Raw genomic sequence first — 19,420 nt, 5'->3', positions numbered from 1 at the left:
GTATATTAAAAAACAGAAGTCCAATCAGTATACTCAGATATTTATATTAAAGTAATTAGAGAAAAGAATGCAGTGCAATATGTTTTTCTTTTCTTTAATAATGTAAATAGCACAACCAACTTATCCAAAGAGTGATTTTTACAAATTCAGCAGCAACTTTCCATTTGCTCTGAAGTGTTTTTTCATTGTATTTTCTGAAGACATGAACATTTGTAAAAGTACGATAAACACTTCCTACATTTTTTTCTTCTTTTTTTTTAAGGGTAGGTTTGGGAATAATCTTCAAGGCTTAACTATTTTTTTACGTTAGAAAAAGAACAGAAAACCTCTTATCTTAGAGTGTAACTAAAAAGTGTTTCTACTCTGTGGGAGTTCTGATCCTTCTATAATAATATTGGTAAAGACATGGGGAGAGGGAGAAGAAATATAGAAGTTGTTGTATACCTGTCTTCTCATTTATCTGCTGAATTTATTTTGTTGAAAATATGGGATGGGAACCAAGGTACAATTTCTACCATGTTTTTCAATTCTAGTGATATTTAGATCCAGGAATTGGCTAAAATTCATTTCTAGGATACTGAATTCTTCAAGTGTTCATTTTAATTTTTTCTATACTGAAATAAGGAAGGACTGAATTCTTCAGCACAATGTAGCTGTGAAGATTAAAATGCCAAAGTACTTTTCAGTGACTTCCCCCAGCTTGCTTATACATGTCATTTCTCATATTGATTTTTTTCTTTTGTATTAGTCCTGAGAAGCCTGAGACTGAAAAAATAAATTCCATGGACCTCTTCATAGTAAGTGTGGATAGAATGAAGTCTTTTTCATAGACCTCAGTTCAGTATTTTGTTCGAGCATATGCAGAGTTCTTCTGGGCAAACTTTTCCAGCAGGTGACTGAGGCAGGGGTCTGTCACACACTGGAGAACACATCTGGCCCAGATGTTGATGGAACAGAATGGAAGCCACACAGCTTTCCATAAAAATATACCACACGTCTGTATCTGAGCACAGTGGTACAACTATTATGTGCAGCATTTTTACCCACTCCAAGATCCATACACTACAAATAGCTGACCAGTGAGCCCGTGGGAGCACTGAGTGGACAGGATACTACAGCACTTTTTAAAGGAGTGAAACAGAAGCATGTAGGAAAGCATAAGGAGCAGTCTCTTGAAGGAGTTGCGTGCTCCATTTCTGTGCACTGGCAGTTTGTTGAGTCTGAACTACGATAAAATAATGGACTTTGCTGGTTCAGTTCCTTGCATGCTGTAAGTTACAAATCCACGCAAAGAAAATTACTGCTTCTAGTCAAGTCATTCAGAGAGCAAGTATGAGATAAAATGGACAAAAAAAAAGAAAGCAGGAGAAGTGATAGAAGGTTCCCTATTGTCCTATCACATATTTAGTATCCCTACGTATGTTCTTGAATGCAGATCAGGTGAGCAAAGGTTCCCCAATAGGAGTCAAAAATAAGCACTAGGGACTCCCTAATACTTACAGTTTAAAATAATCGCATTGCTCCATAACTTCCTGAAGAATGAAGAGTTGAAGAAAAATGGAGGTTCTTTCTTTGTGGTTGGACATTTTTAAGTTATCTTTTGTAAGACCACATAAAATGATTTCGTTCTCAAAGAATAACTGAATTACATAAATAAAACATTACATAAAAGACGTCTCAGTACAATTTATCTGAAGTGAATTTCACAAGGACCTGGCTATTGTAGAAAATTCAACTTATCTCTTCCTGATCCTTTTATTCTATCTAAACATAGAAATTTATGTCAGTTCAAAAAAATCTATTACTGTTTCTCATAACTGAATCCATTATTTTCCCTCCATGATCCATCAGGCAAAAACAAGTGCAATAGATAGCTCTAGCAGAACCTTGAACATAAAAGGCCTCAAGAATAGAGTGAGATAAGTTAAACTCATCTTGCTGTGCACTATAACTGGAAATGATAACCTTGATGTTTAATTTAAATCAAGTCATAGCAAAGACTTCTGACTATAATTGTTATCTGTCATATAAATAAAATTATTATAAAATGGAATTGGACTTGGAAAGGTACAGCTTTGCCTGTTGCATTGCCTGTAAGCAAATTGAACTCTGTGAAGGTTTATCACCCTTTGCTGCCTTCTTCCTCCAGTCTTTCTTGGTAATGGATCCATTTCACCGCAAAAATATGGAGAGAAAGAACTGAGAACAAATGATTAATTTTCCACATTACTCTATTTCCAGAGCTTTGCTGATTCCATTGCATTGCTGATTTTTCTCTCCTTTGTTCCCCTGCCAGCCCAGGGAAAAAGAGACCCAAATTTACTGGCAGCATTTCACAGTATAACTCCAGTTTAGGAACAGGCAAAATAAGGAAGTGCAAGTGCATGGATTTAAGCCAGAAAGAGGAACCATTGGATCTCATGGCAGCATCTGTGGCTTCCAAGCTTGGCCTCAGCTGGATTGTTGATAGTGGCAAAGGGGCTCTACCAGGCACCAGACTGCAACTCAGTGCAAGAGAAAGATTAATGTCCTGGCCCCATTGCCTACCTGCCTTCCTGACTTTCCTTGCTTTCCACTTCTGCTAAGAAAAGAGGGTGCACTGGTCGCAGGACACACACCAGTGGGGTGGAGATGGTGTTCAGGCGTGGAAGACAAAGGCTGACTGCACCTCTTCACCTACAATACATCGCCTTGGGGAGGCCAAATATGCACATGCTGCCTCAAAGATGAAGACAAATAAACTAACTTATTTGATGCAGTGCCTAAAATGAGACACACAAAAATGAATCTACCTCCTGCTTTCAGCCAGTGCTGCTGCTTGTCTCCCACCCTGGGCCAGCACATACTAGAGGCAGCTGGCAGATCCAGACTCCATTAACTAGCTGCGGCTCTGCAAGCATGCAAAGAGAAAGCACAAGAGATAAAACGGCAGGATGCAGCAGCAGCAGGGGACCATGCCTGTCGGCAGCAGCCCGGCATCCCAGGCCACATCACCGGGAGGCCATCACATGCAGGTGCCCACTCCTCACGCAGCTCAGCAGGGTGCAGCTCACTTGCAGCTGCTGCTCCTTTCAGCTCAAGGTGGTTCATGAGGCCACACTTGGTAGAGGGAGTTTGAAACAGCTAATTTCGGTTTACAACATGTGGGTTATTACACACCCCCTCAGCACAGAGTCTCGTCTCTCCCAGATACCTTTACAGCAGCAAGCAGAAAGAAGCCCATCAGGGTTGCTTCAGAGGAGAAATGCAGTTTTGGTGCACTGATTCACCCTCTCAAGGAGCCTCTCTCTCTCCTTTGACTATAGGAGAAATTAAGGAGACAAGGCATCCAAGTCAGCTGGACAAACAGACCTTCTATTCCCTTGTCATGGATGAGTGGTTAAGCCGCTCAAAAAAAAAATCACCTTCAAAGATATTTGCAAATAGTGATTTTAATAGAAATCTATAAAGGTGTGATTTTACAGAGTTCGATGGCAAGGTTCACTCTATTACTTATTAAATGAATGGAATGTGTATATATATAAAGACAAAGAAAGAGGAAATCGAGCCTGAAGAAAATATACGGAGGAAAAGGGGAGCCCTCCCGTTGAGTCACAAGGTTCAGAAAGGACCTCCTTGCTTTCCAAACTCCTTCTCAGAGAGGAGCCTAGGTGCGGCTGGATCCAATCCTAGTCCCAGACTTGGTCAACAGTTTATGTCTAAGGATTATATGTTTAGCAGCAGTTTAAGGTTTGATTGCAGCAAGGAGAGAATCACAAAAATTTAGCAATAACTGATCATTATTTAATCTAGCATCTACAAAGTGATTAAATGAGGTTTACTACAATATTTATATCACACACACACAATAGGCCTAAGTACTCATTATATACACAGTTAAAGGTACCAATAAACATTCCCCCAGGTTTAGCAAAATACTCACTTCAAATGACTGTCTCAACGGGTGAGGGTCGAACCTCAAGGAGCAAGGATCACCGAAGATCAGGCGAGGGTCGAACCTTGAGGAGCAAGGAGCGCCAGAGATCAGCTTGAGTTCACAGCTCTGAGAGGCATCCCACTCAGAGGGAGATTCTGGTGCAGCTCGTTGCAAGCCAGGAGAACTCAAAGGGTCTCAACTTGGCATCGCTGTTTATAGGGTCATGAGATGATTGACTTTAGGCATCAGTAAATTTCCCTTCTACTTTCACAGCCCGCATAGAAGATTACTAAAGTTACAGATCCTCCTGAGTTACAGCCTAGATAAGGTGGGCCCCAAGGCTGTCAGGAGGCAACGAGTACAGACAAAAAATATAATTCCAAGGTTGTCAGAACTGCCTCCCTTGTACAGACAGTGCTGTTCCCACCTCAGCCATGTAAGAGTTTTGATACAGTCAAGGGATGCTTAACCGCCAAACTCATTAGACAAAGGCCAAGTTTTGGTGGGAGTTACTGAGATTGTAAAGCAGCTTTGCTTCCCATGCTCTGCCAGGTCCACCAGAAGAAAAGGCGGCATGAGGAATGCACCACCACATCCCTATACGCTGGTTTAGGATGATATTTATTGTACAGGTGTGCTTTCTTCAGAATTACTGGTGCCACTTCAATGGAGTCCTACAAGATCCTGCTGACTTCCACTCGAGGGCAGAGGCCAGCACAGAGCAGCTTGGAACAGTTGGTACAGTTTGGAATTCTGAAAACTTTGCTATTTCCCTGCTGTCAATGTTTTTTTCCCGTCAACTCATCTTTGGAAAAAAAAAAAAAAAGACATAGACGCCCATGAGCTGCACACGTCTGTGCTTTTTAAGATTGTATTATTTCTTTTATCAACACTTTTTTTGAGTTGGGCAAACTCAGCTTTTATTTGCAACATTCTTAATGTTTTCAGTCTGAAAAATTCCCTTAGAAATAGTGCTTGAACATGAAGGTTGCAAGTTTGACACAGAGATCTTTCCAAATAACAGCATTCTTATTGTATAGACCTACTCTGTGGGATTTGCTAACTGCATACTTTTAACAGCGTAAAACACAGCTCCTAGCCAGATGAGAGACACGTGGATTGATGGAGGTTTTATGATAACCATAAATAACATCTTGTTGGGGCCATGAGCCAGTAGCTAGCATGAGTCTCAAAACAAACAGGGATGGTATTACAGCACGAGACTTTGCTTGGGAGTCTCCCAGTTCCTTCCACGCCAATTCTTATCAGGATGAGTTTGGCAAAGCCATTTAACCTCTTCTTCTTTCAGAGTGGATGATTACTTTCCAAAATTGCATGGATGCTCTGACAGCTAATTAATTATCACTGTATTGTGCTTTACAAATGTAATTAGTATAAAGAGGGTTAGTAGTGAGAAACACTGAACAGAAAATGAAGGTGAACAGAGACAGAATCCCAGAAAGACTCTAAGTGTAGTAAGACAGAAAGAGAAAAACACTAAATAAGGAAAGGAGTTTTGAAGAGCGAGTACATAAGAGACGTGTATGAAAGAAAAATAAAGTGTGCTGCCTTCCAAAACTAGAGGAGGGGAAAAGGAAATTAAAAATTAGAAGCAAGGCACTGAGATGAATGGGTTTGAAGTATAAAGAGAAGAAAATGAGAAAGATGTAATAAAAGCCACCCCGTCTTTAAAGTAATGAATCTTTTCATTTATTTATACCCTTTTTTGATATTAGAGGAAAATGGTAGCACACTTATACTGAGCTCACGCTATGTTAACACGGTACAGCTCTTAATTCCTGGATTATGTTGTTAAATAATTAACTGATGAATCATAAGTAAATAATTGAAACTTGGTTCTCTAAGCCTCACAACTGAGAACATAAAACTGTCATAGTGATATCAGATTTTAGCAGAACCGATATTGTAGTTAATTAGAAAAACTGGAAAAAAATTCTAAAATCTGTAGCTGTAAAGACTGCTAGCAGAAGCACCTGGGCTCCATTTCCCCATGGAACAAACCAAAATGAATCATCTATTATTTAAATCTCCTATATTAAAGATACATCTGGAGAAGGTAGAAGCATGGATTGCTAGTTCCTCTGCAAAATACCTAAACCTGCCCCAGGCCTTGTCCTGTTGGAGAGGGTCTGTGATTTGGGCAGCAGGATAGAAGAAGAGTCACCCTAAAAGGCTAATGCAGTCGATTTCATGTTAAAATATGTTTTCCTCCAATATTCCTAAAATGAAGAACTATAAAACAAATCCTTACACTTCAATGGACAATAACTCATTGGTTCTGTGGCACTATTTAACAAAATTAAGAACAAACAGCTTCAAAAATCTAATAATAATTGTGTTTATTCTTGTAGAAGAGGAACAGTAGACAAACTAAAAAAGATCTCTCCTTGCATCCGCAAAACAAAATAATTCTTTTTCTCCCATGAACATCTGTTTTATTTTCCAATATAGCAAAAGCACATGTACTTCAAGTCTAAGCAAGACAATTAATCTGGATTCTGCCATCATCACAGTCATGAGATTTTTTTTTTTTTTTTTTTTTTTTTTTTACAGTGAGAAGACTCTGGAAGCACAGATCCTGCTGTGCAGAGCCATCGCATTCCTTCATGAGAACAACCTGGTAGGAATCAAAAATCTAAGGAGCAGCAAATCATTATTCCAATAAAGAAATTACAAAATGCTACAATGGTTATTGAACAACACTCATTTCATTTGTTCATTCTTGCAATCTGCTATTTAAAAAATAAATAGAAGACTTTTTATTTTTTAGAAGCCCCCACTCTTCCAGCGTCCTGATGCTTAGTCTTGCAAAACACTTGCCAGCAGCAAAACTTTTAGGTGTCTTTGAGTATCAGCGCGGGCATGAAAACGTACCGCAAGGCCTCAGCATCCCCTAACAGCCTCGACGTCTGAGGTTAGGCTGATTTCACAGCCCCTGTTGGCTGGCGTCTGTCCCTCAGCCCCCGCCTGGGGGGTCATTTCACCACCGCCTAGCTGTAGGAAGAGGAGTCGGTCTTGAAGTAGCACTCTAGCTCCTCGCAGAGGGCCTCGAAGGTGGGCCGCCCGCCCGCCTCCGCGTTCCAGCACCGCAGCATCAGCTGGTAGAGCGGCGCCGGGCAGTTCTGCGGCTGAGGAAGTCTGTACCCCTTGTCCAGCATCTGGATCACCTGGTGGCCCGGCATACCTGCAAGCCGAGAGGAGCTCGTCAGACTACTTGGGGTCTGCTCAGTGACACCGCAGGTCCCCGTCTCTTACTGAGACGAGGCAAGGGGATGCTCCCCTGTGAGGTACACTGTGAGGGCAGAGCTGGCCTCAGCAGGCCCCCGTCGATGGCAACAGGCCACAGGAGTCACTGCAGGACCCCAAACCAGCAGTTAAAAACCACCTCCAGCTTCTCCCAGCCCCCTCACCCTGACTGCGCCACCTGCGAGGCATAGCGAATGGGTTCGTCTGGGTGTGAGGCTTTACCACGGCCACCCAGGTTTGCCAAAATTTTTCTGACATCTATTTCACTTAAATTGTTCCTAAATCCCTCCAGTCTCAGTGACTCCAAAATCTCCCAAGAAAATCTGTCCTGCTGCTCAATTTTCCTCACATTTAGGAAGCTTTTCCTAATGTCAACCCTAAGTTTCCTCTGGCGCAGCTATGCGATGGCAGCCGGCCTGCTCTGTCACTGTGAGTCATGAAGAAGAAACCACTCCCCCACCTTTGCTATACATTTACATATTAAGACTATTGTCCCATTCCATTTCAATTTTCTACTCTTTAAATTAAATCTTTAATTGCGTAATCTTTACTTCTTTTCCCTAGATCTCTGAATGGTGTTTCCTCTGTACATTGCCCACTGCCACCATGGATCGATACCTCTTCTCCTAACTGATTACTGAGGACAAACTCTTGAAAGTAATACCAAGTAAGCAAATGGCCATGGCAAAAGGACATTTTCTACTGTAAAGTTACAGGTAAACTATGCCTTTGCAAAGGGATAATGCTGAACATATTTCCAGACAATACCAAGAATCACAGTGTTACACATCATTTATACTTCAACAGTTTGTTTATGTGTGTGTGTGCATATGCAGACACCTGTAGTTTATATGAGAAAGAGTTGAGGATTTCTGGCTTTGGTTTTCTTTTTTTTTTTTTTTTTTCTTAGAATGGTTTCACAGGAGGTGAGGGTGGGAATCAAAAAGCAAAATTGATTTTTCCTTTTCACAGGAAATACCAGTTTGGGACCCTGTGAAATGTAGTTTATGGCGAATGCGCCACCCCTCAGGCCTGTACAGATGCAGCATAACTTTTTTTTTGCTTTAGTCCTTCCCTTGTGTTCTCCTCACCAGCACAAAATGAGTCACAGTCAATCATCTCACTGATATCTTGTGTTATTGGAGCCACAGTTCCTTGAGCATTTCTCACAGTGCTAGGAGTAATAGCTGCTCTCATACCATTAAATCTACTTTTGAGGTTGGTGACGTTCTATTCCTAATTCTTGTGATCCTTCTCTTTATGAAGACTTTCCACTGTAATAGTCAAATATGAGGGAAGGGAGTAAAAACACCGATTCATTTTTCAGACACCTTCTTCCTGAAGTGCCTGTGCAGCACTTCACACATAATAATCTGTTCTTCCATGAGATATCCTCAAAAAAAATAAATTTAATAAAAAAAAAACAAAAACCAAGGGCGGGATGGGGGACAGAAAAACCTTCCCTTTTTCCACATTCCAAGAACTGGCATCTTTGATCTGATGCTGGAGGGAAATAGCCAGTTGGCTTAGGTGCCTGTGCAATGCAGGTTGACTTCAGTGAGAGGAAGCTTGAATGGCTGCTAAACACAGCCTTTGGAAACCTTTCAGGGAGCCTGGGGAAGCCAGAAAGTCTGACCCAATAAATGGACCTCATCTGAACAGCCTTCTTTCTGTATTTACAGTTTTAACCTTTTAACATGCCCGTAGTACAGGCATTCAACTTTTTTTGTGCGTCATTCTTAAAGCAAGGAAACGTTAGACATCATTCTTTAGGTAAAAGCACTTACCAGCATAAGGCATCTTCCCGTAGGTCATTATTTCAAACAGAAGTATTCCAAATGACCAGACATCTGACTTAACGCTGAATTTGTTGTAGCGGATTGCCTCCGGGGCTGTCCATTTCACTGGGAGTTTTGTTTCAGGCCTAGCTTCATATACGTTTTCATTTTCTACCTGTCATGGGTAAAACGAAGCAAGCCTGATTTCAGATCTGCTTCAGCAAAGCACTTAAGCACTTGGCTAAGCTAAGCATGTGCTCAATCTTGTCTTCTTTTAGCCAAGCACTTGCCTTTCATGGTGTTAAAGCATGCACTTTCTGAAGTCTATTGTTGAATTGGGCCTCACATTTGAGAAATGCTACCGTTCATCGGAGGCTTTTCTAAAGCATTTATCATTTCAAGCAAGCACGCAGCGTTGGAGTGGCTCATGATTAATTATGACCTGCTACTGTGAATTCTGGACCTGGCACGCAAGATTTCAAAAGTCTGTCAGGAGTGGCAGTGTAAGCATCCTGCTGACACTAGAGACTAAATTGCTCCACGTCTGGTCTTCAATAAACAGAGAAGGGAAGAGCAAGAGCTAATGAATTTCGGAATCTTTCTTCTATGATTTATTGTGGTGTTGAAGGGCCATTGACTTTGATAACAATCACTTAAGCAGGTTTCGGGGACCAAAGAACAAACTCCAAGTGATTCAAATTAACATATGAGCTTACAGTGGGTCCAATTAATTCATGTAAAGTGAAGATGAAAAATAGAAAAATTATTTACTTGCAAATTTGTAGAATCATGTCCTTGAAGGTCTGTAGCACGGACACCTAAACTTTGTGAACATTTATTGTCTCTTTAATTCCTAAACTTAATTTAGTGTACATCAGTCACATCCAAGCCTTAGTCAGGTTTTTCACATGCAAATCCAGGCAAATGTGTACAAAATTTTGTTTGCTTGATTGTTTTTAATACAGAACGTACATTTCTCAGCTGTAATGCCCTATGGTTTTGAAAAGACTGGTTGTTAGTGTTTTGTATCTACATACTGATACAGTTGGCATCTTGCCCATAATACTCATCTCTAGAAACAAGAAATTATTTCATTATGCTAATTAACATATACAGGAATATAGATTTCATTTCTCACACCTACTCCTTTGGGATCTTTGCATGTGACCATGTTAGTGCTTTGGCTTAGGAGACAGAATATTCCTAAGAAAGTCTGCCAAGATGACTCTATGACAGAGTATTTTAGTAAAGTTCAGCTTCAACAAGAAATGTCAACAGCTATAAATTATTACCCTCTCTAGTGAGGACAGAGGAGAAATATCCATTGTAAGCATTGTTCATTTAAAAATATATATTTTTCATGTTAAAAAATGTGCAGTCTGAACTTATGCATAAGTAGAAGCACCAAAATTAAGCAGAAAAGCACTTTCAAAGTCCCTTGATGCCACTGTCAAGCCATTATTCTATACTTCAGTCTGTAATAAATCCAACTCTGTTATGAACTTCAATTTCTGCTGCTTGAATGGAAAAAAAAACAAACGAGAAGCAGAGGGCTTTTTTCTCTGTTTTTCCTTCTCAGTGCAAGAACATAAATCAATAAAAACAATAATAAGACCTCAGAAATTATGGATTACATATTGAAATCCATAAAATATGGCAAATCAAATCTTTCTAACTCTGACCAAATCATTTTCAGAGGTAGGAAATCTCATTTCTAAACCACAGCTCTTTCCTAGGGTGGTCTTGGTCAGCATTACTTGGCATTCCATGTCCTTAAGGGCTAGAGAAAAAAAACAGTGCAATGGCAAAGAACTTGAAACTGCATCAGATTTAAAGCTCTGACAGCTCTCTTTACGAACTCCGCTGTTAGTTGTGGAGAGGAATAAGGTCCTTTTATGATTACTACCTGCACTCGCAAGCATCATGGAGGCAGTGGGGAAGTGAACAAGGAGAGAACAGCTGTCAACGCATTTTTATATGCGTTCCCTTACAGGCTCAGGAGTATAATTTTGCCATCATTCCTGTGATCTCTCTCCATGTGACAGACACTAGTGTTGTGGATAAAGGTTGTGCAGCAAAGGGTATTGCTTGCCAGGCTCCTTCCTTGGTGGCTGAGTGGGAAGCAGACACCAGGATGCCATCTTCAGACTGACACAAAGGCACAGGACAGCTTCTAACCTTGCATGGGATAATGTAGGTAGAGGATACACCATAGGGGTCCTTTTCTCCCTTGTGCCTGAACCCAGCAATTCAGAGGCTACAGTTCGTCCTTTAGTTGACCTCTTCTGCCTTGTTCCCCAGAGTTAAAGTAGAGCCAACTCACCCTCTCACAACCCACCTTAAAAACTCTTGCAAGTCCAAAGTCTGCCACTTTGTAAACACTGTGTTCACCAACAAGAACATTCCTGGCTGCCAGATCCCGATGGATATAGTTCTGAGATTCAAGGTAAGCCATCCCGGAAGCCACCTGAGCAGCCATGTCTACTTGCTGTGTCAGGAAGATCTGGGAGCCTGCATCTTCTGTTTAAAAAGAAGATGACAAGGATAACATAATATATACAGTATTCAGATATAAATAACATAACAGCTGACTGGTTCAAACAGCCAACACAAATCAACAAAACCATGCAATATAATAAAGTAACAGCCTGACCAAATGACAGAGGTTAGTGAATGACACTACTTAAAGTCATGCAGCTAGTTTCACAATAACTGAGTAACAATGCCTGTCCCATCTTCTCTGAAAGAGTAGATACTAAATGCAGCAGTTGATCTAGGCCTGGAAGGAGCTTCTGACACAGTTCAAAGAAAAAGGCATTTATCTACGGATAGTAATGCAGATGTTTGCCTTTATGACAAGTGCATAACCCGTTCCAAACTGTGAGCAAGAGTTAATGTCAGTACTCACTGGGTGTAGCCAAAGCTGGCTAAAGATGGAAAAGCACAAAATTATGCTGGTTCCCTGTTCTCCAATGATTCTTGCTAGGAAATATACCATCTGCTGTCAAGCGTAACTCTCATTTTCACTTTCCAGTCCACTTGACTGCTTCATGCTGTTATCTCTGTTGCTGCTACTCAACAGTAGGACTCCTTGAGCTGCTTTCAAGCTGCCTGCTTTTCTTGTAGAACTTTCTGAAGCAATGTGCATGCCATTCCCACCACTGTAAGATTAGCAAGTCCCAGAAACAGAGATTTGGCAATCAAAGATCTGCTGTTCAAACAAAGTGGTAGAACTTTGAGCAGAACAACTTCCCTCCACAAATGAAGGAAAGAAGGAAAGAGTCTTAGGCCATGAAAAAATGCAGCCAAAAATAGTAAGACAGGTACTCAAAAAAAAAGTCATCGGGGTATAACACATTGGAATTCAAATTCAGGACCTTTGTGGCATTTTGGGGACAGCTGACCTTCCTCATAGCAAAGAATTTATACCCCAAGTTAATCTAGGTAAGCCAAATCAGTGTTATAGTCAAGCATCACTGTCACCCAAACCCAAGCGCTGCAGCACTGAAGCGTGACTGCCTACCTCTGTAGCCTCTAATACTCAAAACAGGTTCAACTTTCTGTGTCAGAATATTAACAATATCAAAAAGCTGAGTGTTTGCTGCTATGTTTATTAGTAGTTCTCCTTTCTCATGGAGGATCGTGACTTTTCCTTACTGTGTTAAAGAAAAAAAACATTTGTAGCTGGCAGTTTTCTGTTGCTTATTTTGAATTGATTCGTAGTGAAAGTGTGTCTTAGAATTGTTTTGCATAGCCTGCTCAGTTCTGGCATTTTATCTGACCTAACCTGGCAATCACTCCTTATGAAGAGTGTGAAATTCCATTGTTTACTAATCTATTCTGCAATCTCCAGACCTTGAATTTCCTGCTCATCTGGATGTTCTGAGATGAATAGGTAAAAGAAATGAATTTTAAATTATTAAATTTGCCCTGTGTGTGTATTGTCCTACTTCCTTTTTGAGGCTAAACTCATTGTCATTATAATCCAGCACTAAGATTATTTACTTCTATTTTTGACTCAGAAGGTCTTTTCCTCTTTTACACATATGTTTAATAGCTGCCTTGACCTTTAAAAGAGAGGGGGAGAAAAATCAGGCTATGTGAAAATCTATGGCTTAACCATTAAGAAAATCCATCATCAGGCCATAGGATAATATAACACACTGAAGTTTTGCAGTTCTGATAACTGGAAGACATCAACATTTATTATTCAGCTTGCTGGACAAAGACATAAGTCTGCAAATGTTGTATTTAATCAGAAAAAAACTTGTACAAGCACCTTGCATGACTACCTGGGTTTTGGAAACTTGCTTATGTGACTCAGTTTGAAATCCCTCTCTCCATGTTCCTTTTCACACTACTCCTTCATCTGCACAGGCTGTGAACTACCTCCTGGTGAAAGCAGTCAAGGATGCAGACAGACTCGAGCACAGGTTTGTCATTGCTCTGCCGATGCTCCAGGCTGGCCTGACACAAGCTTGCTCCAAGAGGCAGAACACAGCAATGTCACAGCAAAAAAGGATGACTCATAAGCCTCGTGTTTAATGAGCTGCTTCAGTGCAAAACAGGAGTTAGAGCTGCTAAACCCTCCCTGTCTCATTCCCTGCAGGACACACAGGTGCACTGTGTTAAAGGAGAAGGAAGAGATCCACCTCTGATGGTGGAGTTGCAGCTGGAAGACTATTTCTTCCATTGGGGCCTGTTTGGGATCCCAGACCAGGCTGACCTACTGCCTTTAGCATGTGGGCTGAGGGAGGGGAAGAGGCCACCATTGCCCTAGCTGCTGCAAGATTTCTTGGAGGGTTTCTCTGTGTGAGCTAGTTCTACACTGCTGCTGTTCTGGAGCTAAAGACAAGAAAGCTGTAAGGAGGAGCCTCAGCTGATCAGGAGCTGCAAACTGTGCACAAAGATGAAGCACAAGTCTCTTTGGGATCTGAAGTGCAAATCGTGTATGGTTGTCTCATAAAGGTTTCTGACTGTACCTCCAAAATCCCAGGTTGGGCCAGTCAAAGCATGCAAGTTCAAGCACAGCACTGTATTAGTACAACTACAGAGGTTTCCAGACCAGAGCCAGCTCCTATCTGGCTGGTTGACAGCAGGTCAGAAGAGTTTCCAGCTGTATTCATATGGGTATACATGTGCTCTAGTTTGTTTTAAAGTGTTTTAAAGAAGGAAAAACCACAACAAAAAAACAAAGTGAATATAACTTCCACACTCAAACCCAGGCACTACTGGTGAATTTATAAAACCTTCCCATGGCTCATTCTTTATCCTATAAGGAAAATGCAGCACCTCCATGTCCTTTTTTACTAGTATTTTCTGACAAAACTAGTGCCCTTATATGAAAAATTTATTAGAGAAAATATTAAAGAAGGCTTAGGGTCTGCACCCTGTTCTAAGCAATCTATCACAATATCTCATATAGGAAAAACAGCAAAATATTCTCATTGACAGACGCATGACAATAAATAAATAAATAAGCAAGCAGCACTTTCCCCAGTTGAGAGCATTGCCTCCGTAATAATTCACCGAACCTCAAGACTGCGTACCTGCCAGAACAAGCCCCAGGTCTATCAGAATTGATAAAAACACTCATACATTTATGACAATTTCATTCACATCCAATGACAAAGAAAAGTTTTCAGTTGCATTTTTCTCATACTGGTGGCAGCTCAATAACTCTGCACAGCAGTGTTCATCAAGAAGTATCCCAAAGTACATTCACAGGGTGCACAGGGAATTCACGTGTCCATCATTATTAAGTAGCCGTCATTATGGTGGAATGTGATAGTCACTATGCATAAAATATTAGGGATTTTTCAAGCTGGAAAAACATACCATGCATTTCTAGGAGGGGAAATTTAACCAAAGAATGATCTCTGGACTTTCCCTCTGTTCCAGTTTGCCACATTTACCCACAGTGCACACAGACAGAAGCAGCCTTTTGGAAATGTTTTCCTGGTTCCTGCAGTGCCTGAGTCTCAGGAATGCTTATCAGGAGCTGTGCACTGACCGCCAGCCGATACAGATCACTTCCAGTCACAAAGCTCTACACAAGCTTCAAATCTCTTTCCTTATTACACTGACGGCAATGACTTTGCTATGACCAATACCTATCAAAGCACCTGGATCTCTGCTTCCACCTCTTAGTTCTGTTTATCCCCCGGTGTATAGGCCATCAGACAAGGAGAGATACCACTAGGCAGGGTTTTGACTGGCCATTTTCACGGTTATCTTGACAGCTGCCTGGAAACCAACTGACTTTCCACAGTCTCTCTGATGCAGGGCTACAGGAATGAGCGCTTAGGCAAAGATCAGGCTTCATACATGCGCTGCCTACAGCAAGGGCAGCTGCTGTGCATATGCTAGCAACTGATCCATACATGGGCTGCAGCACTGATGTGCCCTGGACATGTTGTTCTCCATGCACAAACAGGCCAATTTTCACCTCTGCAATAGCTGTGACTCATCCTGGCTTTCTCAGAGCTATTTCTCCAGTGAAATAAATGTTTTCATGCACAGCAATCATTTCCTGATGTGCCAGGCTCTTTCAATCAGATAAGCAACAATCTGCACACAAGGGCACCAAAGATGATAATTTAAAGGAAATTTGTGCCTTGCTGCCTCTGGCCACTAAATGCCTACAAAACTTTAGATGATCTGGCCCAAGCTTCTTGCAGTCCCTCTCTGCGCAATTCCTGGTGGGGCTGTCCCTCTACCAGTGATTTCTTTAGCTGTAATTGTCCCTGGACTGAGCCTCACTTGAAAAATGGCTCCACAGAGAAGATGGGGGAAGGCACGTGTCGTGGTAAATACTGTCTGTGGTATTTCACAGGGCTTTCCCTTAAGGGCTGGAGACAGAGAAGAAATTCAGCAAATCACAGTGAACATTTTGTCTTCAAGAGATCATTACAGCTTTAGAGACATCTGCTAAACTGAAAATGGGTAACAACACTAGAATCAAGCATTTCTCAATAGCAGGGTTGAACTTAAAGTGCAATCATTATGCTAGTCTGTTCCAGGCTGTACAACTTTATTTTTAATTATTATTTGCCTTCAAAAGAGCACTTTGAAGTGCTGCTGAGATAAAAGCCCTGATGCGATAGGCAAGGGACAAATTCACAGTGAAAGGCGATCCCTGCCTAGTAATAGATTTCAAAGCTGTTAAGTACATTTTGCGGAAGTGCCTCTATTTCATGTCAAATATGATGACCTATCCTTCCGTATGCTTATATTTTTATTCTGTCGGTGTATGTTCCCATCTACTCATAGAACTGGGTGGAAAAATGTGGGTCATTATAAGGCAAGAATCAAAGTGTGAATGTGATTCTCTCCTACTTCTCAAATACTTTGACATGTCAAAAATTCATAAACCTCTTTCTTTCCTCTTTTCTCATCCTCACGCACGACAAATAATGTAGCTTTTATATTAAACCAGTGTTGTACTTCTATCTTTTATGTTAGTGTATGTATGTACTAAACTGACAGCTGTGGCACCCCTTGAAATGAGTTTATAGTCATTTGCTTACTTTGCAGGTATTCTAGAAGACTTCCATATCTCATCAGCTCAGTAATAATATAAACTGGGTCCTCCATAGTACAGACAGCATAAAGCTGTATAAGCTTTGGATGTCTCAAGTTCTTCATTATTTGTGCTTCCCTCAGAAAGTCCTTTGGATCCATTGAACCTGAAACAACAGCATATAACAAAACATAAGCTGAGGTTATTAAAGGCCTTCCTGCCAGCCTGGCAGTCTTAAGGGAATAACTGAAATTGTTTTCTGTCTTTCAAAATACATTAGCATCCCAAATCTTCACAGTTCCCACAGAAAACAGACAGTGCAGCTGAAATAAACAGTTAATGAGTGAAACATGCCAGTTGCGCAGGGACAGAGAACATATGTGTTCCAGCCACCAGAAATATACAGGCTAAAATTAACCTCCCCCAGGCCTCCCCCAGGCAGAAAAAAGTGAGGCTAGAATGTTAACTGATACAATTTAAGCAAACAATTATGTTACAACTTGTTAACGAAATGGCCAGAAACTGAGGTAAGAGTGCCTAGGTAATGAACATCATAAAATTTCTGACAGAAAAGTAGTGCTGCAGTAAGAATTCGTTGCACTATTTTTTCTGCTTCAGCAATCAAAGCCTGAAAGCCCTGAAATCACTTTAGCATACAAGGAGCAGATGTGTGCATTTTATATACATAAATACAAATAACTATTTATAATATTCACTTAATATACAAATATATATATATATACACAAATATTCTCATAGTGATCTGGAACAACCTTATTAGAAATACTAGTGTATGCACAGATGTAACTAATTTTACACTCCCTTAGATGCAGAAGGATCTTAACAGCTAACGATTCCAACTTGTTAAGTGTTACATAAGGTCATAATGTCTCTAGTTCTATTCATATACACAGTGAGTCAACGCATAAACTATGCCAAAGAAACAATACAGAAATTGCACAGGCCACTAAAGTGAGTGGCAAATTTAGGATTAGAGCTCATACACCCTAAATAGGGGACTGATTAGAAAAAAAAATGCACAAATAAGGAAGGAAAGCTTTCTCTATGGATGATCCAGTAGTGATCAAATATTCTCAGATGTTTGACGAAGATGGTAAATAACATCTATTTCATAATACTTGTACAAACACATGTGAAATTATCCAATTCCTCAAATGTTTCCTTCCTCACAAATCAAAATAGTTTCATTAAGAAAAGATTACAGTGAAGGCTTGGGGAAAAAAAAATCTACCCAGGTCTAGTCTGCTCCAAGCCATGTTTAAAAACAGACTCTTTTCTTAGTGTAAGCAGACTGAGTCATTTGAGAAGCCAAGGCTGCAAGAGTCAGAGTCTTTATTTTATGTTTTTTAACACTAGGTAACCAACAAGGTTCATTTGAGAGTTTGGCTTTGTTCCAAACATGGATATTTAAATGAAGTGAAATGCTGGGAGGATGCTAAATGGATCAGACATAAAACTCCACTAGAAAGTCTGTTCTACAGAACGAACCAGCAAATCAGCCTTCACCCAACACCTGCCTTGAATGCTGCCTCCTGAAAAATGCTCCAACCTGTCTCCCAAAACACAGCAATTATGTACGTCAGTGCAAGGGAATGACTCAGAAATTCTTCTGACATAGACTTTATAAAAAAAACAGCCACTTGATGTTGCAACTTGTGAGAGCAAAGATTATTGCAAGGGACAGGTGCTCCTTTCCCCAGTGTCCTCATACTTTCCTTGGCAATCCCACAGAATCCAATTTGACAATTTTTTATAGGATGCCTTTAGGAGTGATGGTGAAAGGCAATGGATGTCCATGCCATCAATAAATGGATAGCAGCCAATAATACATCTCCTCAACAGGTACAGGCTATACCCATTTCCTTTTGTCACTGTCAGAGGAAAGTGGGGCCCTGCATGAAAAGTAAATGACTCATACTTGGTCTGGATAAAGCAGAAATTATGACAGTCAGGTGGAAAAAACCAAATATCTGTAATGCTAACGCTATATTCTTTTCCTGTTTAGAGCAGGACAATCTTTACAGCTTTATTTGAACTTTCCACCAATCCTAGATTTAAAAAAAAAAAAAAAAGCCTAGGGTTGTCTTCAAAGGGTTTGGATTCACTTTGGTACTGATTTAATACTGTGGTCCATTTGCTTATTCTTTTCAAGATATATGCATTTGTCATGGAAATCATCCTGAAGTCTACAGAAAAGCTGCATGGTATGAGGTATTCTGCCTCCAAAGGTAAACGCATAAGCATGACTAGTGATTTAGCATCGGTGCCAAAGTTTGACATGTTGATCCTAAAAAGGATAAAGTATTTGCTGAGTTGGGGTCTACCAAATCACCTGCCCTCTATGGATCATTATACAGGATTTCTTCACACCATGGAAAATGACAGTCTGATTTGTTCCCATCATCAAAGTTTGCCTACAAGGAATCTCTCAGTTTAATCATGCTATAAACTTCTTCCAACAAACTGAAACCAAGCAACATGTTTTTCACATATGACGACTTCCAATAAATTGATCCAGAGGGAAGTATTCTACTAGCTGAATAGCAGCAAATCCTTCTTTAGGCTCTAAAAGTACTTAATAATAATAACTGTAACAGACCAGTAACACAGATCAATAAGTATTTCCTGCATATTTTAAAGAGCATATGTAACCTTCAGTTTTACTTAGTTTCTATCTTTAAATAGCACAAGTAGCAGATAATGACCAAAACCCCCCAGAGCCCTGTAGCTCTTATACTGTTGTTAATAAGTGGATTGGATGCTAACTAAAGAGATTAAAAAGTGCCTTCATGTTTTGTTTAAGATTAGGTTTTAGCAACTAGATAAGCAAAGTAAAAACTGCCTCTAAAAACAAGCTAAGATGCTTTTTACAAATTAGTTAGATAAAGCCTGTCACAATAGCGGCAAAGAAGTTAC

At 40.4% G+C, this 19,420-nt stretch overlaps 1 protein-coding gene across 1 annotated transcript in view; it reads right to left on the bottom strand.

Annotated features, from left to right (window-relative positions):
- Window positions 1-6,927: 6,927 nt before the first annotated feature.
- FRK (fyn related Src family tyrosine kinase) overlaps window positions 6,928-19,420 on the bottom strand; it is a gene marked incomplete at both ends in the record, with an annotated part of 55,525 nt that continues 43,032 nt past the window's right edge. The window contains 4 exons of the mRNA XM_082305474.1: window positions 6,928-7,121; window positions 8,971-9,136; window positions 11,300-11,481; window positions 16,491-16,649. Coding sequence (XP_082161600.1) covers window positions 6,928-7,121; window positions 8,971-9,136; window positions 11,300-11,481; window positions 16,491-16,649 — 701 coding nt within the window. The remainder of the gene's footprint in view (window positions 7,122-8,970; window positions 9,137-11,299; window positions 11,482-16,490; window positions 16,650-19,420) is intronic.

This window comes from Platalea leucorodia, assembly GCF_965183815.1.
Source record: "Platalea leucorodia genome assembly, chromosome: 3".
Classification (NCBI taxonomy): Eukaryota; Metazoa; Chordata; class Aves; order Pelecaniformes; family Threskiornithidae; genus Platalea; species Platalea leucorodia.
Note: the sequence above shows the minus strand (reverse complement) of the source record. Positions and strands in the feature narration are given on the sequence as shown.